Source organism: Podarcis tiliguerta (genome assembly GCF_965153285.1).
Source record: "Podarcis tiliguerta genome assembly, chromosome: 2".
Taxonomy (NCBI): Eukaryota; Metazoa; Chordata; class Lepidosauria; order Squamata; family Lacertidae; genus Podarcis; species Podarcis tiliguerta.
In genome coordinates this window covers 84,918,943-84,941,280 of record NC_139535.1, presented here as the reverse complement: position 1 = coordinate 84,941,280, position 22,338 = coordinate 84,918,943, and the positions used below count along the sequence as shown (strand labels likewise).

Sequence of the window (22,338 nt, the reverse complement as noted above, 5' to 3'; positions counted from 1 at the left end):
CAAAGTTGTATTATATTTATTTGGTGGTGGATAGTGTGACCCTCAGCTGAGGCTGCATGGGCCTGCTAGTGCAGAAAAGATAAAAGTGAGAAAGCAAAGTACTCACGTGGCATGATTCCCTGGTTGGCGAGCTGCTCTCGGCTTCTTCGCTGCTGCAGCCGCAACTGTAAAACTGGGAGAGAGTGCATCTTTCAGAAAGGGACCTCGAACTTCTGCCACAAATAACTCCAAACTTTTCATTTGCTGAGATACCTTCCGCTCTGCTGCTAAAGAGGGAAGGTTCAGATCTCTATCACATGCCAAAAAAAGGAGTCATCCTTGTTACAACAGCAGTGTAGATCTGACCTATTACTGGAATGCAGCTTTCTTATTATCTTACTAAAACTAAGCCAATTAACCTGGAGTTTGGTCAAATGACCATTTCCCTTTCTCCATCCTCCCCCCCCCCCACGTTAACAACTTCATAACGCAGCAGACACAGTTGCTAATGTTACTACATTACCAAAAAGATGAAAATTTATCAAGCTATTCTAACTGTGCTGCTTATTAAGATTTTCGAGTAAATGCTTCTCTGCTACACATGTTATTTAGGGTTGAAAGAAGAGGAGCCTTTTGCAATAGTTTCCATTCTAGAGTTCACAGGAAACAACTCAGAGTTAAAAAAAAAATTGCTGCAGATCTGGAAAACATGGTCCACACGGATATGTGCTGCTCCATTAGCTTAAAGAAGGAAAGGGAGTTAAAGAAAATGAATTATCTATGATCACATTTACATGAAAAGGTAGACAGGATTTGTTTTATATGCAATAGATATGCTTGCTCTGCCAGGCGCAGCCAGGAGATGATCCACTGGACTGAAATTCTAGCTTAAACAAATTCTTAAAAATTTAGTTTGAAATGAAAAGCAAACCAGCACACCATCTTGTGTAGGGATGAAATCGATCCTCTTGAGATTTGGCCCATTTTAATGAAAGTGATGAGTGGATGTGGCTCAGAATGAAAAACTGTCTAGGAAACTATGGCCTAATGTACATAACAGGTCTGCCTGCAGCTATAAATAATCCAACTTAATCTTGACACCTCTGACATATATGAAGTCCAGCCTGCTCCCCCTGTTACTGCTTCAGTCCTAGCAGCCAGGCTAGCTGTAGGGGCAGTGATTGCCCTTCCTTCTTTGCACCTCATTGCACGATGGAGAGCCACTTGTGTTTGGCAGATCATTAGCTTGCCCTGGAGAACAAACACTTGCCTTGGGTCTCTAGAACTGACATATCTATCAGGGGTGCAAATAAAAACAACAACCAATGTCCGCAAATTTCAAATCAAACCTAACAGTATTCTGAACATTTGATTAAAAAAAAATGTGATGAGGGAAGACGGAAACTAAAGAAACTTTTGTCTGCTTTGTAGATATATGAGGCATTTAGCAGGTGAGGGTCAATTTATTCATCACAGTCACTATAGGAGGCCAATCCAAATTGCTCCACATATTGTACATGTAGACTTACTATTCTAAAGCTGCAACCTTAGTCATAATTCCTAGAGAATAATTCATTATGGTGGAACCTGGAGTAAACATGCATAGGATTGCACGGCAACAGGATGGTTTTCACCGTGTCGTTACCAAATTTTAGATCGTGAGCTTCCAGAGTGGTTGTTTATTTAGCATGCATATGTGTGCACAAAACATATGTGGCAGTTATATGACATCACCGGCTTACTTGGCATTCATTCACGTGCAGGTAACCCAATACCCCCAGTGACTGTTATGCAACACTTCCCAGTGCAATTTCCCACCACTTTTCTTATCACTTTCTCCTTATCAGACTTTTAGTGGTTATAAAACTAACAGCATAATTGCACTAGAAAGTGTGGAATAATAACCATTTTTCCTGCATATTAACATCCCATCTGGAAATGCCCTTCATCTCTATAAAACTGAACTTTTAATCAGCAACAACCCGCCCCCCCCAAAAAAACCCAAACCCATCTCAACTTAAGCAAAGAGCTACTGCATATTATGGCTAACCACATAATTTCCACAATGAGTGATTAAACTGGCCTCCACATGGTGAGCTTAATATATAAACAAACCCTTAACTTAATATATAAATCTGCCCTTTTAAATTTCCATTGAAATATATATATAAAGAATGGAATGATATATATATATGTGTGTGTGTGTGTGTGTGTGTGTACAAAAATACATATTATCTCAATAGGATATACAAAACATTTTGTGTGTGAGTGAGAGAGAAAGAGAGAGAGTATTTCATTTCTCTTCTATGTAAAATGTATTTTAAAAGAAATCTACAATAGTGTCAGATTTTCATAACCATTCAAATGCATCTGATGCTTCATTCGTGTTGGCAATGTCCTCATCTTTGCTGGAATTAGGTCCTGTACTAGTGACTTATCAGATAATTTAAAAGACACCATTCAGCCCTTTAACAAATTAGCTAATGGATCAAAGATTTAACCTTTCGGATATGTTAGACGGTCTCAGCCTTTAAATCAGCAATACTGGGTTGTGAAGAACACGAAGCTTGTCTTTTTCATCAGAACAAGCTCTGAGGAACTGGGTGGGGAAACCCTCCAATTTCCACAAACAATCTCTAAGAAATGAGCACTGGAGACAAATGGCTTCCTTGGGGCACCAGCACCCTCTTGAAAAGCTCTCATGATTTGTTTATGCTTGCACAGACTTAGCACTATAGAGGGATTAAAGCATCTGTTTGCGTGCTGCTTTAATCAGGGCTAGTCAAGGAACTTGCACACTTAAGAGATGTCACTTCGGCAGGAGAACATGGGAGGAAAGAGATAGAGAGGCGGGAGAGGCAGCTCCCAAAGGTCTGGGCTTTTTGGAAAGCATGGCCTGTTTCATGTGGTCTCAGGAACCAGATGCAAAGCTTTGACGCCACTAAAACTTAACTGCAAATGCATCAAAATACTCCCCGTTCGCTGCGAAGCCCAGTATCCACAGTCTGGAAGGCAGGCTTGGATGAATGGCTGCCACCACATAATCCAATTACATCCTTTAATTTCAGTGGTAAAGAATGTCAGATCTGCACCTTAAACACATTTCCCTGGAAATAATAGGCCCCAGGAATTTCAACGGAATTTGCTTCCCAAGAAGACACACCAGAGTATTGGAATCCCAGGTGTTTAAAATGCCTGAAATGCAAAGTTGTAAAGCATGGGTAGGCAAACTAAGGCCCAGGGGCCAGATCCGGCCCAGTCGCCTTCTAAATCCAGCCTGTGGACGGTCCAGGAATCAGCGTGTTTTTACATGAGTAGAATGTGTCCTTTTATTTAAAATGCATCTCTGGATTGTTTGTGGGGCTTGCCTGGTGTTTTTACATGAGCAGAATGTGTGCTTTTATCTAAAATGCATCTCTGGGTTATTTGTGGGGCACAGGAATTCATTCATCCCTGCCCCCCAAAAATATAGTCTGACCCTCCACAAGGTCTGAGGGACAAAAAAGTTTGCTGGCCCCTGTTGTAAAGCATTTCTTTTTACAGATGAGTTGCTCCAATGTTAGGGTTGCCATATGTCCTTTTTTCCAGGACACGCCTTCTTTTTCATGGGTAGAGTTGTCCTAGCGATCCATAGTTAAAAGTAGAAGTCTGCAAATGTGTCCTCTTTTTTTGCTCTTCAAAATATGGCAACCCTACAGGTACTACTGATTTTATTTTTTTAAAATAAAGCTGATATTTAATGCCTAATTTCATGATTGGGATTTTGCTTGCAGTGTTTGTGTTCTAAAGAACAGCAAAAGTCACAAAAAAGAGGAAAAACCAAGAGAGAAAGTGGGGTGGCAAAAAGAGAGAAAGGGGGATCGATTTTTGGCTCTGACCCTGCCCAGTGCTGACTCCAGCCCCACCCACTGCTGGTATGCAGCCCCTTGGAAAATGTTCCTGAGGGAATGTGGCCCACAATAAAAAGATACAGAAGTTACCCAACTGAAGAAGAATGGACAAATAGGGATAAATAGCAATCACTGGAAGACATTGAACTGTTTTCTTTCATCTGCTCTCAACTAGCAGGTGTGCTATCAGCCAACAGAACTAGTAACAGAACTAGCAAGTACTTCGATACAATGAAAATTAACACCAAAAACATTTAAGCACAGGTCCAGAATAAAGCCTTTTCCATATTGTATGTATTTGGTAAAGAGGTAAGTGCAACGATATGATAGACGATTGATTGTTTTTTAAATAAAGTGCATATAGGGATGTTTCGTAGAAACTTACTGTGGATAACACTTCAGCAGTAAGATGGAATCCTTGTTTATATCCACAAATGAACCACTGGCAATTACTACTGAATGGACATGTTGTGAAGATGCCCACTGGAAAATACTTTATAGATCTGGCTTCTTTTTCCTGATGGGTTTTTAAAACAAGGCCTGTGCTTATTTCACAAACATAAACTGGCTGTTACAGAAATAGTAGGCAGGGCATGCAATCATTGTTTCATTGCTTCTAGTATGAAAAAAATACAGGCTACACTGGCATCACTAAGCTATCAACTCATAATCTCTTCATAGAAGTTAGCCTGACCCCACAGATCTGTTGGCTAAGGCAACTTGCCAGTGTGTTTGGGTACGGAGTAAAATGTATGGGTCACTCACATTTGAAGTTTGCTCCTAAGCAACAAAGCTGCAGTACAGTTGGTCAAGCCCAGCTGACATTTAATCCACAGCTATTTGGAGTTCGCTAACAAGGCACAAATTAACTCTTTTTGCTCAGTTAGTTTCATCCCTCAGAGATCTTGTGGTGCTCCTAGGTCAAAGAAGTGCGACTAATTTGGACACTCCACCTCATAATAAAGGATGAACCTAGATAAGATGCTTGTGTATATTGTTAATCTAATATGAACAAACCCAGGATCTCTAATAGCCATTACAGTAATGTATATATTTGAGGCATGAAGGTTTCTGCTTTGAGGCAAGAGGCTGGGTTTGAAAATCATCTACCGCCTTGCAGACCAATAATTCTTTGATATAAGCTCCAGAGGTACACAAAACAAACAGGCCAAAAAAATTTCACCTTGTCCGTTCACTCAAAATTATGTATTCTTCTATTATTAGATCAGCAGTTGAAAGAGAGAATGAATTATCAATACTTCAAGAGGTTATTTCTTAATTGGTCAGAAGGTGGAGGTAAGTGTGTTTTTGTGGGGTGAGCAATAGAAATCTTTAAGAATCTGTATGTAAATCCTGAACAGTATTCCAGTTGCCTTCTTTACAGTATGTGTATTTCATTCCTCCCTGTAATGTATGCAACATCTCACCACCACCAAAAAATAGCTGCACCTCCTCTTAGATTACAGTTTTGGCAATGTAGGGATGGCTGCTACTTTTCTACATTATCTACAATACCCTCCACACCTTATAAATCGGTTGTCTTTCTCCTTGAGCATCTGAAACAACCCTGACATAATCATGGACAAGATAAGTGGGGATAAAAAAGAAAATCAGACAAGTCTTAGCCTACCTTGAGGACCTCAATGTACTTTGAGGAGTGGGCAGGATGTACTGGGGGTGTGGGGAATCTACAGTAAGAATTCCAGTAAAAAAAATATAATTATTGAAATTCAGAGTGTAAAATAAAACCACCAACTCTGATTTTTAGAACCCCAAAAGTGATAATTGAAAGAACAGCATTTACTCTTAACTTCACATGTTGCTCATTCTTTTCATCAGATGTCTCTAACCTTCAAATACTGTATTTAATTGATTATTCCTCTCCGTAACATTAGAGGGATCTTTACTCCAACTACAACGTCTTATTTCTAAAAGATCCCCTACCAGGTTCGTAATTTTAAAACAAAAGCTCTACATTAACCCTAGGTGTTTAAGAAGACACTTGCTCTAACATTTAACCCAAATCTGAATTGCTAGACTATGAAATCAGCACCTCCAGTTCTTACGTCTCTCCCCACTGTCTCATAGATACTCAGGCTAAAGGAGATGGAGTACAGATGTACCGGTATTTTTTAATAATTTACACATCTGTTGCACTTGAAGATGAGCATGGGAGAGCAACTCTATCATACAGGTAGACACCTGGGATTTTGCAATTTAAGGGTCACTCAAACCAGGCAGAAGCAGTAAATATGGACTCTTGTGCTGCTTTGAGCAGAGCAGCTCTCCATACGAAAACAAATTGCACCTCGTATCTTTTGCAATTACAAGTTCTGGGGCACAAAACACTCTCGGCCAGCCCTGGACTCCTAGTCTGCATTGTGCAAAATGGGATTCATAGCATAAGACACCAGTAACACCCAGACTCATTTCATTTCAACATTTCACTATCTTGATGCTCTTGAGCCATCAACACTAAGTTATTGATATACCAGTGGCCCAACTCACCCACTTTTCCCATTATGGCTCCACTGGAAGTCAGAGATCTCTGTTATCTACAAACCATCAAGTATCACTTCCAACAAACAATCATTTTTCAGTAGAACTTTTAAGATTCTCCAGCTATTTTATGCTAGACTCTGGAGCCCCATCTCTGAAGTTACCCAGTAAGGCTGAGGCAGTGGGCCTGGGAAGTGACATTTCCTTATGCAGCCAATCAGATTGTGGCAACTTACCCAACCTGTCCCCTCACTGATGGCCAAGCAAGTGAGAGATGACTTCTAAAGGAGTTTAATGACTTCCATTTACAGCACTCCAATAACATATGGATTTGTATTTTTTGGAGACACAATGCCATGGATAGTGTTTCCTGGGAAGAGTTAAACACTTAGCAAGAGAATTCTTGGGCCAACCCCTCGTGCTTTGTCCTATTTGATTTAAGGCAATTCCATTGATATTTGGAAGGCAGGCAAAAAGAATCATTGTTTCTGTGGAATTTGTCAGGATGACCTCAGGTTTGTGTATTTATCTTTGGTAAAATAGACAAAATAAACATACACACAAATCCTAGTCTCTTAACTCAGAAGGAAGTGGGAGGGGAGAACATGCCTGCAACATCGCTGAAGATTTTTGACATATTAGATTTATACTCCACTCAGAGCAGTGGCTTGTTTTACCATAAGTTTCACTTGAAGGCGCAAGTTTTCAATGTAAACAAGTCTTATCCCCCCGCCCCCACCCCGGCGGAACGCTATGCAAAAGAGCAGGCTGGATGACCATCTAGTGGGAATGATTAGTAATAGAGTTGGACTAGTTTACCTTTGAGAACCCTTCCAACTCTGTAAAGCACATTTCCTCCCAAAGGTAAGAGTGCTGGGAATTTCTGTTAGGCGTAAACAACAGTTCCCAGGATTCTATTTTTTGGGGGGTGAAGGTGCTTTAAATGTATGGCATGTATGCAACCTGTGATTATATGAAAAACTATGGCGCTGTGGGTTAAACCACAGAGCCTTGGGCTTGCTGATCAGAAGGTCGGCGGTTTCAATCCCCGCAACGGGGTGAGCTCCCGTTGCTCGGTCCCTGCTCCTGCCAACCTAGCAGTTCGAAAGCACGTCAAAGTGCAAGTAGATAAATAGGTACCGCTCTGGCGGGAAGGTAAATGGTGTTTCCGTGCGCTGCTCTGGTTCGCCAGAAGTGGCTTAGTCGTGCTGGCCACATGACCCAGAAGCTGTACGCCGGCTCCCTCGGCCAAAAAGCGAGATGAGCGCCGCAACCCCAGAGTCGGCCACGACTGGACCTAATGGTCAGGGGTCCCTTTACCTTTACCTTATACTTTGTTTTATTTACTTGCTGTTAGAACAACACACTTTTTCAGTTATAGGCATGCAAAACAGCTTGCAACATTCATTAAAACTATACTGCTATCAATTTGAAAGCACAAGTGCAAACCTTGGCTGCAACATCTGGTTAGCAAGGAGAGAGCGTAACCAAGGGCCCGAAATCGGGTTACGTGCTAAGCCAAACCATGGCTTATTTCAGTGTGTTATGGGAGTAAAAAAAAAAAATTGGTGAGGAGGAAAGTGCAAGTGAGCTCCTTTACAAGTGCCTATGTGTTTCTGTGATCCTAGTAAGCTATAATTCGGCTCACTGTGATGTGTGAACGAGGCTAGATAAAGCCTTATGCTTGGTAGGGGACAACATTACCCCAGAAGATGGTGGCAACTGAAGCAGCATTTTTCCACTTTAGCCTAATTCCAGGGACAGGTAAATATGGGGGGAAACATTCCCTTAAAAATGCCAGGACCGTGTAGGTTTCTAAATGTCACAATCAACACTTTGAATTTGGCCAGGAAACATGTAGGTAACATGCAGAGCTCACCTAGAATTAGTGGCATGGCAGCTCTGTGATCAGCCCCAGACTAGGTGAGCTGCTACATTTTAAAGCAACAGAAGTCTTAAGGCAGACGCCTACATAGCGCAATACAGTAGTTTGAGCTGAAAGGTTACCAAAGCTTACAAGAAAATGGTTACGTCCTTGGATGAAGATCATGGTAATATTCGCAGGTCTCCAAACTATAATTCAAAGGAGGTCCTCAGTACGTGCTCTAAATAGGTCACCGGAGGTAGGATTGCAATGTACACGCCTGAACTGATGAAAGAACCACGGCTAATGGCTTATTTCAGTCTGTATACATTCATTGCCGATATTCTCATGTAGGACGTTTATGTATCATTTATATTGGCAGTAGAAATAGTCCATGATAGTAAGTCTATGATACTGTATCATACATTTTATGTACGGTAACTGTGCATACAGAAACCATAATTTTTGTCACCTACAATGGTTAACGCTAGCGACAACTTCCCACCTGTACCTCAAACAAAGGCTGCTCTCCTACGTACACTTTTTGGGGAGTAATCCCCACCAAACACAGTGGTAGGAAATTCATATACTGACTATATTTGTTATACAAAGTACTATACGCAACAAGCATTCTGCTTATGTAGTGCTACAATTCCATTTTGGAAAATTTGGGATGAAGTAGAAATCGACATGAAGGACCTGTGCTCTATTTCCATGCTGCAGCTAAGGTCTATCCTCTTTAAACATCAAGGTTAGTGTTTGATCACCATGTGTATCATGCAAGAGACACCAGAGCAAAGATGCTCTTATGTTTAAACCCTTTATTTAAATTAACACTTTTCAGTTTATCGCACTCAATATGCAAGTGACCCTCAAACACATCTGCCCTGTAGCTTGGGAGTCTATGGAAATATCCTTGGGATTCTAACCGTTTCCTGCTGCTGCTGTGGCCCCATTTTTAGTGCTATACTAATATTCTAAAATGCTAACTGTAAGGATCAATGTGGACAGGTTTCTACTTACAAGAAAACGTAAGATGGGTAACAGTCACAACAGCACCCTGTATGTCTTCACCCCAAGACAAAGAGGTGGTAATTAAAATGTGGGAAAGAGATTGGAAGAGTGCCCCTACAAAGCGACTCTGTTAGAAACTCTAAAAGAAACAAAATTTATGGGACTAAAAGAGTCATAAAGTTTACTTTTAGCCTAGAATCATTTGAAAAATATGCGATCCTACCATCAACTCTGTAATCTCTCAACCCCCAACACCCCGTCTTTAAAAATAACACCGAAATGAGTCTTAAAAACAATACTGGCTCACTGTAAAAGAATGCAATGGCCTGGAGAACCATCCCCCTTGTGTCCTCCTCACTTCAGGAAGGTGGCAGTATTGCTTTGGGATTACTGGGTTAGAGAGCAAGCCCTCTTCTTTCCAGTGAATGGCACTGTACCATTACCATAATACACCAATGGATTCTGAGGAATGACTTATTCTCATGAAATGTGATTACAGTGATAGAGAAACCACAGCAAAGTACTGGACCCAAACTGTGTAGAACCCCAGCCAGCCAGAGTCTCTTCATTTGTACATACAACTCTGGAGTTTTCAACTAGCTGCCAATTTTATATTTTCTAAGCAAACACTACAAATGACCACCCAGCTGCCTCAAACGTCTTCATAAAACCCTAGTGGATTAGCAACAGTACGATAAGTTTCTGATCTTCTCGTTATCTCTGGTGTACTAGAGATCAAAAACCGCCACCCTTCCCCAAGCTGAGTGGGTGACATTCTGGAATGGGTGAAACATACAGGAGAACGTGATTATGCAGTACATTCACTGGATGCACGCAGCAACAACTCGGATGACAAGAAAAGAATGAAATTTAAAATAATAATTGGTATAGCCAAACCCAATAAGAATAACGTATAAACACAAGCATGCACACAAGAACACACACTATACAATGCTGAATTTATCTAAAGTTGCTGTGACCCTAAGCTTGCAATAGGACTGATTTCTATGTGACTGTCTCCTGCCTTTATTCACCATTACTCACCTTTATTCACGTTGGATGTCCTCAAAGAAGACGCCCCTAATGGGGCTTCAACACACTCTGGAGATCTGGTACATGTTTTTTTGTTGCAAAGCTTTAGAAAATGGCAATCAGTTGTTTGGCGCTAGCTATATTTCTCTGGTGATGTCATTTTAAATACTTTGCATGTTCCATTTGTTTTTTGTACTTCTAAAAAAAAAAATCGATGTCTTTCTGCAAATTCATGTTTGTCCAATTAGTCACAGAACCCTAAGGCTGGCTGCCTGGATGCTGGAGTAAAGCATCAAGGCTAGGATATACAGGACAGCATCTGACTTGTATGGATGGGAGGAGATCTACTGCTTGTCATAACAGCCCTTATGGATTTTTGGTTCAGTTCTCATTCAAATATGTTGAGAACTCAGAATTGTAGAGCGTTTGGGTTTGTTTGTTTTTTAGTAAGCTACGCCACAGACATAAATTGTAAGTAGGGAAAGAGCAGAAAGAGAGGGAGCAGACAGAAAGGAAAACGCATTTCTTCATTTGCAGAGTAGCCTCTGTGAGAGCGAGCCCATGACAGCTTTACGACTCCCTGGTTATTTTACTTGCATGCTGCTTAATAAGAAACAGCCTCCAGCTGAGGCTTGTAGTAGAGAAAAGTTTTAGGAGAAATTCTTGCCGAGTTAGCCCTACCTGATCTGAATTTGCTCCGAATCAGCATAGAATGCTCAGACCCCAGAAGTGTCATGGTGATGCCTTGTGATAATTCCCAGTGCCAGAAAGCCCCTCAACGCTCAAACCATTAACTGGCTCCAAGAAGAGAAGCTGATCACGACCAATGAATCACAATTCATCTAGCCCTCCCTTGGAGTCTAGGTGATTGCAGAAAGCAGCAGAAGTGTAACTCAGGAAAGGTTTGGTCCCATCCAGCACTGACCCTCCGCGAAAGCCTACTGTATGCCCTTGCACTGTGTTGGGCTAATTAACTTTTAGCTAGCAGACCCCTCCTTTCTATCCCACCCTCCCCTCCTTTCTCAGAGTTTACTATCAGCAACATCACCGGGTGTCCTGACTGATGTCATAGTCTAGCGGGGAGCAGACTATCCCTAAAGGGTCTTTAGGAAAGACAGAAGTTTGATATCTGATCCGCTATTACTACCAACAGGAACTTGGCCAATCAAGAGCTTCCCTCCCTCTGACTGCAGGGGTTCGGAGCAGCTCTGAAATATCAACAGACTCCTGCTTAACTCTTTCCAGCATACAGAGCCTGTTGCTACCAGGAATTCAAGAGGAAGGGCTCGGCTGCATGGTTCCTGCAGTGGATTTTAATAGCTCACATCCCAAGGATGGGATTTCTTGACTTCAGTGGAGGTTTTTGGATGGCATAGTGGCTGTGTGTTAGGCTAGTTTTTGCTTTAAAGTGAATCAGGTGATACAGGCATCACCTATTAATAAACCCATTGATATGTCACACAAACACAAACTAATCATCAAAAACTTACAAAACTCAGACACCCTATGTGGACACAACTTTGCTGCACAACCTTAGCAGTACAAACAACAAGAACAGAGGTCCTTGTAAGCGCATAAATTATGTAACTGACAAAGTTCTCACCATGCATTATATCCCAAGCACCGTCACCTATATTCTGCTGACAAATCTCCATCAAAGTTCCCAAGCTCAAATAACTGTCCTTTTAAAAAATACCTTCAAAACAATATTCCACATCACTCAGGGGCTGATTTAAAAACAGCACAAGCATCATTTTAGTTAATTATTCTTATTCATGCTTTTCAGTAAAGTCTATTCAGATATTTGAGCCCTTTTCAGGTGTAATTAATGCACATGGTGGGATGTGTATCATCACAATATTTGTAATGTCTAAAAATGGTCCTGATTATATAATGTTGTGCTCAGAGAACTCTCTCTGCATGGTTGGGAACCCTGGAAAAGCAGCCTTGTTGAACACAGAGTGAGAGGTCTTTGCATTTGCAGTTTTTAACAACAACAACAACAACAACAAAGTTAGTGTGCACCCTGTCTTTCCACACTAAGATGCCCAAGGAAACTGTACAGATGAGAATATGTTCAGATCTTACACCGGATGCACACGGATTTGGGGTGGGGACTTTCACCACAGAGTTGCCCCTCTGATTCAATTTCATTTAACACACTATAAAACATTTGAAAAGGGCTCTGGCTGTAATCAAGAGATTTATGAATAAATGACATATACACATGTATTGACTCTCAAAGGGTGGCAGTTTGGCTTAGCAGTTCATGTATCTCTAAGGTTTAAATATGGATTCACAGAACTCAAAAGAGACCACATATTCCTTTGCAATGAGGCTTTTCTCTGTTCACACATTATAATTTAAGATTTCCTCCAGTACTGAATTGCCTGACTTGGATTTTCCCCTGGTGATGTCAATTAACATTTACCTTAAGTATCAGACTCTTCAGAACAAAAGTTCTTTTCTCAGTAGCTGCTTGATCTCATTAAAATGAGATTGAAGAAAGACAAAGTATCATATGTAAAGAAAAGAAGAAAATAAAAATATAGGATAGTGGATAACAGTATAGCAAGTGTCTTTTCGGATAGTCATTATTTTTTATTTAAAAATTCTGCTTTAAAGGGGGCGGGATCCAAGGTAGTTCAGAAATAAACTTAAAACAAAGCTATTAAAACAAAACTAGTTTAAAAGTACAATCAAAACCATTACAAAGCCATGTCTGGCCCCCCAAAAGTCGTCAGAAGGAGTAACATCTTGATCAAGAGGGTAAAACCATACAGTGACTCTTTATTAGTATTAAGTGTTTAAAGACAAACAAACAAACCAACAAACCCAGCATTTTGATTTGAGCTTTCCATGACTCAACAGACTGATCCCATTTTAAGCTAAAATTGTTGGGTCAAAACATATTTGGTTTATTTCACCAACTATTGGCATAGTTAAAGTATTAATGTATTAGGACATTAACAAAAATACTTTAATGTTTGAGTACAATAAATCTGTCTATGAAAGTAGCTGGACACCAGGCACTAGAATTCAACAAGAAACACTCTCTTTTATGTTTCATGTACTCAGAAAGACTTTCACCAGGCTTTATAAGGAGTTTGTTGTTGTTTTAACACATTTCTGTTTTAAAAACTTTTTAAGCTGGTTTCTCTGACTCCCCATAATTTATTACCTCACAATATACATCTTGGGCTGAATTCTTGCAGAAGTGCTCAGAAGAAGAAGAAGAGGAAGAGTTTGGATTTGATATCCCACTTTATCACTACCCGAAGGAGTCTCAAAGCGGCTAACATTCTCCTTTCCCTTCCTCCCCCACAACAAACACTCTGTAAGGTGAGTGAGGCTGAAAAACTTCAGCTCTGTTTCTAACAGATAGTGGTATTCCATAATGTTTCAGAAGGCAGTGTGTCTCAGGCCCTTTATTCAGAAGGAATTCTACACCAACCTTCCACAATGGATTCAAGCACAGTGCCAAGAAGCACACTTGCAGCAATGATACATGCAGTGGCTGGTATAGTAACTGCTTCTCCCAAATGAATTTTGTACAGTGGTACCTCAGGTTACAGGCGCTTCAGGTTACTCTGCTAACCGAGAAATAGTACCTCGGGTTAAGAACTTTGCTTCAGGATGAGAACAGAAATGGCACCGTGGCGGCGCGGCAGGCCCCATTAGCTAAAGCGGTACCTCAAGTTAAGAACAGTTTCTGGTTAAGAATGGATCTCCAGAATGAATTAAGTTCTTAACCCGAGGTACCACTGTATTCCTCTACGAAGATGCCCACAATTACTACAGGCAATAATGATTACTAACCATTATGGAGGGATGGAAAACCTTGTGTTGTGGAGCACAGCACAGCTGAAATATGTTCCATGCAACAACATTTTGTGAGATCAAACTCAGAGTCCTGCACTTTATGACTGATTGAAAATGATCCTGTCTTAAGGCAGCAACAGTGTCCTTTTTATGCTACCTTAAGAAGTGTGGAAGGCAAACTGAAGCTATGTCTGCTATTCCTGTGCTGCTTTGCTAAAAGATTTAGGCCTGCACATGCGCAGTGGCCTCAGTATCAGGAGATGGAGCAGTGGAAAAGCCTGGCAATACTGGGAGAAGTTTCAAGTCTATGGGCGCTGCCCCTATGATCTGGATCCTCTAATGCTACTATCCTGTGTAATAGCTATACGATGCAGCATCACTCTCACTGCTAAGGTAATGTCAGACCTGGCCCTCGGATGAAATGATTTGTATTTATTCCAACTCTTAAGAGTCTAAGAAAATTAGGAATTCCAGAACAAGATCACTCCCTCCATTGGTAGCCTATGGAATGTTTTGCAATTGACAGCACTACCAGAAAATGCTTTCTCCACTTTCCTAAAGTCACTGCTAAGCTGTCTGATGTTTTCATCATAATATTTACTTCTTAGTAAATAGGCTAAAAATCTTCACTTCTGATTCAGAACTGAAAGATTAGAGAATGAAAAGAGCAAGATGACATGGCTGTTTAAAAAGTCCATGCAAAATGTTTTCTGCCTAGCGTAAATATTTAATTGTAAAAAAGAGAGAAAATATGGCAATCTGTTGTGTTTATTGAGGGAGGGATGCAAAATGTGCACTGAGTGCAGGGTGGGGCCGGCTGGCTTTGCTACTATAGATTCCATCCCTCTTGAAGATCACTGTGTGTTCTCTCTAATCTCCAGGCCAATGTAACGCTGGTGGGCTCATCTGAAATGTCCTCATGAGAACTCCCCGGGACACACACTGATGATACAAGAGAAGCTAGCAGGCAGGCAGGAGGATAGTTCAAATGCCGGCCTGCGTGTGCCTCCTTTCTCTAGTGCCCTCTGTGTAGCAGTGGTTATACAACTCTTGCAATAATTACTTCCATGGTGGGCGTTGGTGGAGAAGGTCTGGGATTCCGCCTATGGTGCTGGATTTTGGGGCACCAGAATTGACACACTGAAGCATGCTGTCATCCTGACACTACTGCATTTTCCTACCCTGATCTTAAGCATACCTGCACTTCCTGAGCGTCACACAGCAGACAAAGGGGAGGTCTATAAGAACAGCACGAGTGTTATGTGTAGATCCGTCAGTAGTCTCAGTCAAGAGCATCTGCATATTCAGAAGCCACTATATAAATGATAGTCCTAGATTTCTGTAAACTGAGACACACACCTCTTCTGTATAAGTTACTGTCAAGTATGAATGTGTTAAACTAAGCAGAGCAGCAGAGAATTACTGTGGCAAATTTGCTTCCTTATCTCAATCACATTCAGAGCAATCCCATAAAGGTCAGTTACCATTACCCCCATTTTACAGACAAGAAATACAGCCTGAGACACAATGCCTTGCCCACAAACGTCCAGCAAGTCCACAGCTCAGGTAACATTTAAAATGAAGGATACCCAACATTTTATTGACTGGACAGCAGTGAGTCTAAACACACAACACAAACAATAATCTTCTGTTGCTTAAAAGCATTGTGCAATCAAGTAATGAAGTAATCTGTGAAACAGGCACAGCAACCCAAGAGAATGTAAGCTAACCATTTTCAAGGCAGCAAAATCTCATTAACGACTATGAAACGTATCTGGGGGAAAAAAGAAGATGGGTTGATGAATTGATCAAATCTAATTCCCATATGGGGTGGTCATTTTGCTGCTGAAATGCTGAACTGGCAAAAATAGGCATGGGGATACATTCAGTCTATTAAAAAACAAACCACACACAACCTGGTGAATGTTATGACTCAGTTTACAAGCCAGCAAAGTGTGTAGCAGATAGAATGTTTGACTCAGATAAGGGAGACCTGGTTTCAAATCTTCACTGAGGTATGAAGCTTACTAGGCAATCAAGGACCAGTCACTGTCTCTCAACCTAACCTACCAGACAGGGTTATTGTGAGGATAAAAATGATAACACAGTATGTGTCATGCTGAGCTCCTTGGAGAACCAGCAGGAATAAAATATCCAGCTTCAGTTTGGTCCACAGTATTATGCATTGTGCAAGAGCAAAGCAACCTCCCAATCAAAATACAGTGGTACCTTGGGTTAAGTACTTAATTCGTTCCGGAGCTCTGTTCTTAACCTGAAACTGTTCTTAACCTGAAGCACCACTTTAGCTAATGGGGCCTCCTGCTGCTGCTGCTGCCGCACCGCCGGAGCATGATTTCTGTTCTCATCCTGAAGCAAAGTTCTTAACCTGAGGTGCTATTTCTGGGTTAGCGGAGTCTGTAACCTGAAGCGTATGTAACCCGAGGTACCACTGTAGTTAAACAAAGATGTGCAGCTGTTATGTGTGTTCTTGCAGACATTACCTGGCTGCTGCATTCTGTACCGTTGAGGCTTCAAAAGTGTTTTCAACAGCAGTCCTACATAGGATGCACTGCAATAGTTTGATGTGGAGGTTACCAAAACGTGGAGCAAAGAGGCCAAGTCATCTCTATGCAAAAGGGTCCACAGCTGGTTAAACCTCCTCATATGTACTGTACTTTATATGTGGTAGAAGAATGGGAAGGGTGCTGGGGGAGCAATACGCCTAACAGAAAGAGAGAGGTGGTTGCTACAGAGATAGTCAGCCAAAACAAGCCACAGTGAGCAGCTAGATGGTTCTGCATGTGGATACGCAACTGAAAGGCAGGCCCAGAGCAAATGAAACCTAAACGTGGGGCATGTCTACACCACAGACTTAAACTGGTTTATAGTCATTCCTTTCCCCCAGGGAACCCTGGGAAGTGTAGCTATGAATCATTATCTTAAGAAAATTCTCAGAACAACTTTAAGAACTAAGCTTTATTTTGGGGGTGGAGGTAGCTACCCTAATAGTGAAACAGGTGTAAAACTTATATATGTTTATGGTGAGCTCACAAGTCCCTCTCATATCCCATGTCTGCCTTCTGGAAGTAATGCTTGAGTGGTATTCAGTGTTTCAGTTTGTGTTTATACCAGACCCAAACACTAAACTGTCTTCTTTTATTAACTTGTAATATAGTTTCAGCCAATTTTGAAGGATAAATGACAGGCATTACCAGAATGACCCAAAGGACGACCCATGCCATTGTATATTAGGGAAATGGACAAAGGTCTTGATATACGCTGGTTGGCTTAATGGAAGGAGGCACTATATTTTCTTGGAAAGCCTTCTGGTCTTTATTAAAATGAGACCACGGTCAATCTCACAAAGCTCATGGACCAGGCTCTGGGCCAAGGAAAAGTTCCTTCTGCAAATATTTATTTTATCATATCAATGACAAACTCCTTGGTATAAACATTTTTATTTAATCATAATTTACCAATTATTTTAAATCAATTGTTTGCTTGGTTTCTAAACACTAATCAAGAGGACCACATTAAAATTTGCTCAGGCAGATAAGATGCATTATCTCACTGCGGCTTTGTGGTCATAATAGTCTGGCATGTTTCCTGAAGAAGGGGGCATAGATTAAGGATCTCACACCCTCTGGGATTCAATGCCCAAATCTAGCCGGCAAATGATTTCTCTCACTGCTAGCCAAAGTGGGAGATACATGTTTTCGTGGGTATTGAGACGGTAATCAACAGGAGCTTTCTGGGGATATATACAGTATCGTGACCTTTTATTGTCCAGTTTTCTTGATACAATTTTGTCCCACATCATAATTTTCTCTTCTTCCCTAGAACAAACACTAAAGCTGACTTTTCCACTACTATGTTTCTGTTTGGACAGAAGAAGCTTTTTCAAGGATATTTAGGTCAAAATGCTGCTCTGATAAGCAACCCTTGAGCCCTTAAAACCAAGGCTAACAAACATAATGGCCTCCTGATGTTGGTGAACCACAATTTCTATCAGCCTCAGCCAGCATGGCCAATGGTCAGGGATGGTGGGAGTTGCCATCCAACAACACCATGATGGCTGCCCTTGCCCTAAACAGTTTGTCATAAATATACAGAGTAGAACTGTTACCTAATTGAATAACATTTAATCATAGAATTTTCATATGATAAATTAAATTCATTCATATTTAATCCATAAATGTGCACGTGGGCAAAAATAACAGTTCTGAGGCAAGAAGCATACTTTCTTTGTTTTATGATGATGCACACATGTGCTGTGGTGGCTATTTGCTTAAAAGGGGTATTCTGCCTGCATGAGACAGACAAAGCCATACTTTTTAAAGAGGATGCTTGCCATCTCAAACTTGTTTTTCTTTATCTGTCAGAACCCTGAGTCACCAAGTTAGTCTACCTAGCAGGATTCTCCTGCTGTGTTGAAAAAGCTCCTCTGCTTCACTTCAATGAAAGCGTTTTTTCTTTGTTTTTTGAGTGTTTTGCTTCTCTTATAATAGCTTTAAATCTTGGGACATTCAACACTCCTTCCAATCTGTCCACTAGACAGGGTATATTTATTCTTATAGCTGGAGGAATCCTATGCTTCTGTTACAATGCTGAAATGCATTTGATGACTGTGCAAAATGAAACAAAACCTCTAAGAGGAGACCCCCTTCTGTTTTTTTCATACAGGAGCAAAGTACAGTGGGCAGAGGAAAGAGTCCTCAATTTGCCCATCAAAATTCAAGCACCACTCAAAATTAATATAGGAAGGCTCGGTTAAGGCAAATTCTGCATGCAAGAGCAAAGGATGATGGAAGCAGAATTATCAGGCAAATTGACACACTGATTGCAAAGCTAATCTGTATGCATCTTTCCCATGCTCCCCATGGACAAATGCTGAAGTCACTAGTTCCCTGGGATATCACGGATCTCCATAAAAGTCAAGTTGAAAACATGGTTTATAACCTTGCAGCTTTCCTTGCTCAAAAAGCATCTCAGCCTCCTGTTCCTCTCAGAATCTTTGCTCCTCACTTCAATGGAGATTGCCCAATAAATTAGGTCTCTGGGGGAATTCTTTTCCCACACCCATATCTGCTTCTCATCTACTGCACAGATTTTTGATGTTTATTGTTTAAAAGATAAGGCTTCCAAGGCTCTCGTTTTCCCAGCAGAGTACATGGTGGCTGCTTGTCCAGCGTCCCTCCCACACTTTCTCTATCCCAATTTACAGAGCAAAGTTGGTGAACCGCTTGCTCTTTCAGCAGTAAAATGGGATCAAGTATCTAGCATTCCCATCAAAATTAGAAAGGTTACCAGCATTGATCTTTGCACCAAACACCCTTCCTACTGCCAAGAGATTCCGGGCACCATTTCTAGCGATAGCAAGAAACTACGGCTACTGTCAACACCAGAAACCTGAGATAACCCAGGGGAAGTCATTCACCACATTCTTGGCCATTCAGGTTTGAAATCAACGGGAGCTTTACTTGGGTTTATCTTTCTCTCCTGACTCTGCATTTAGAGAAGGAAAAATTATTCTAGGCTAAGCTTCTACAGACACTTTCAGCTTTGTTCTTTCTTCGTTAGGAGTTCTTACCTCTATGCACACACAATGTAACCATGTGGAGGCAGGTGTGAAGGCAAACAGGAAGTTAAAATCCCATACTTCTGCTAAGTTTCAACTGCTGAAAATGCTAATGTTCAATGGCTCAAATTCAACATTCTCCAAAAGATTCAGCTTCCACAGTTGGCAAATTCATTTCAAGATTTAGTTTGAATACTGCTTCTGTTAGCTAGAATGTACTCTGCAGCAAGTATATGTCCCTATATCCCTGTAAGGCAGGGATGATCAATACCATGCTTTCCAGACAACTTCCCTAACCATTGGTCATGCTGCCGTGGACTGATGGGAATTGTAGTCCACAATATCTGGAGGGCACCATGTTGGCTTGGCCCTTTCCAGCACAATTTTCATGTTATGTTGGGTTGTATCTCCACTGGTGTCTCTTGAACTGACAGTGCAAGGTGCTTGATGAAACCTCTTAGAATAAGGGCTTGAGTTAAGTTTTACCATGCCTGAGTTGTTGGTGACTACTCAGTTCTCCAGAGCAGATTAGGGAGTGTGCAAGGACTATATGTGGAGCAGAAATTGCCAAAATGCAAGCGTTCCATCAACATGAGGGGCAACTGGATATGACCCATTGAGTGTGGGGAAGGTTGGGCAGCATGAACATCCATGTCTTCTTTTTTCCTGACCTCAACTCATTCAGCTTAACATGGGCATAGATTCTACATTTGTAACCATGGTATGCATGTATGTAACAAGGTATGTATGTTACAATTTATGTAACAATGGTATGTTTGTATGTATGTACAAAGTTCCCAGTTACCCAGATAATCCAATAGGTGTTATATATTTATGACATTTATATCCCACCTTTCCTCCAAAGAGGTGAAGGTGGCATTAATGAGGCTGTTTTGTTTTAAATCTAATTTTTAAAAGGTAAGGCTTCTAATCACGTATTCTTGTAAGAGACTTTTATACTGTGTAATATTCCCTGCACATATCGCTTTCCCCTAGTTTTCTTAGGAGTGCATTCCCATGCCTTGAATCCAAAGAAGTGTAGGGTGATTGGGATTTGTGTTTGTTCAACTGCAGCTCACCACATTGTGTGGCAAATTGCTTCTGAAACTGAAGGGAGTTTCAAAACCAGCTTGTGGGACAGCAGGAAGGGTCAAAGAAATAGAGGTGAACATACCTAGGCAGCAGGCACATATAACTCCTTGGATCACACCTATGTGCCTAGTTGTACATAGCAAGGAATTTCCACCACCCCCATACAAATTTAATAGAGACCTGCGGGTATAGGGCGGTATATAAATCCAACAAACAAACAAACAAACAAACAAATCCATCCATCCATCCATCTTCGCTCCCCATCACCATCTGGCTGGCCATTGCTAGAAACACAATACTAGAGAAGACAGCCCTTGGACTAATCCAGCAAGGGAGTTAATTGTATTACATAAAGGAACTATTCAATTTGTACTACCTGCCAAGCTCCTTTGCCAACAAGTGAATTCCAAAACTTTGATGACATCATGAAAACTTAGATGACATCACACTTTCAAGCTTTCATACAGCAAACCACTAGCAAGAGGATAATTCTTAACAAGGCCTCTTGGGGGGACTTTCACAGCGAGAGAAGCCAATACAGTAAACAAGAGGGGTGCTTGTGGAACTGAGAAATTTTGTGCAACTTAAGTGACCATACATTTTACTTATATGATGACTATTCAAAGAATTAGCCTTTGGAATCAACCTGTGTTTCAATAATCTGTTGTACCATATCTGAACAGCTAAATAATTTTAGTTAGCTCCAACAGAAAATTTGACAGTGAATACTAATGATTTTCAAAGTTGTAGAATGTGCTGAATAGGTGATTCCTGAAGGCAACTTTTTTGTTTTGTTCCACAACTGAGGAAGTAGATAACAGAAAATAAAATATTAAATAAAAACAAAAACAAAGAACATTTTGGGTGGAGTGAGTTTTGAGAGGGAGGACTGGAGAAACTATTGGATGGCTTTCCATGCAGTGCATGTAATTTCATTATCCTAAACTATAGAGTTATTTGAAAGCTTCCTGCAAGTCTCTTAACAAAACTATATCCTATTGTAGACTTTGTTTCTTTGAAAACAACAACCGTGAAGTATCTCTCCCCGCCCCCCAGCATGAAGACATACAGAGGTAGAAAAGAGAGGAAATGTTTAGTTTTTGGAAGTGGTCCATTGGGCACAATTCTGTCGGTGAATCGTCAAGAACTGGCTTAGAGCTGAAGCCAGGGTAGAAAGCCAAACAAGACTACAGAAGATTAGGTTCACAGGAGGGGCAGTAGCCAGAGGCTGGCATAGAAAGCAGCATGGAAAATGCTATGCCAGTGCATGCGCGCGCGCACACACACATTGAAAACTATCCCCCACCCCAACAGCAAAGAAGGCTGTGTACATACTATTGTTTATTCTGAATCCAGTGCATTTCTTTGATCTGAATTGGGGAAAAGAACAACCCAGAAGCATTTTAAGCCAGTAATGTATACAGAGTCTTAGAGAAACATTGATGGCTACTGCTTTTTCCTTGCCCAGAAGTGTGTCAAGCCATGGAGCATCAAAGCAATTGTTGTACAATGGAGGAAAATAGGGGGGAGGCAGGGGCAAGCCCTTTTGTTTTTTAAATCAGGGTAAA

At 41.0% G+C, this 22,338-nt stretch overlaps 1 protein-coding gene across 10 annotated transcripts in view; it reads right to left on the bottom strand.

The window, feature by feature from the left end:
• MYOCD (myocardin) overlaps positions 1–22,338 on the bottom strand; it is a 218,348-nt gene that overhangs the window by 28,468 nt on the left and 167,542 nt on the right. For 6 of the 10 annotated variants that reach the window (XM_083428395.1, XM_083428393.1, XM_083428389.1 and 3 more), the window contains one exon: positions 107–172. In XM_083428395.1, coding sequence (XP_083284521.1) covers positions 107–172 — 66 coding nt within the window. Of the gene's footprint in view, positions 1–106; positions 173–10,290; positions 11,370–22,338 lie in introns of those variants that run through there. The other 4 variants (XM_083428390.1, XM_083428399.1, XM_083428396.1 and 1 more) reach the window with 4 other exon arrangements.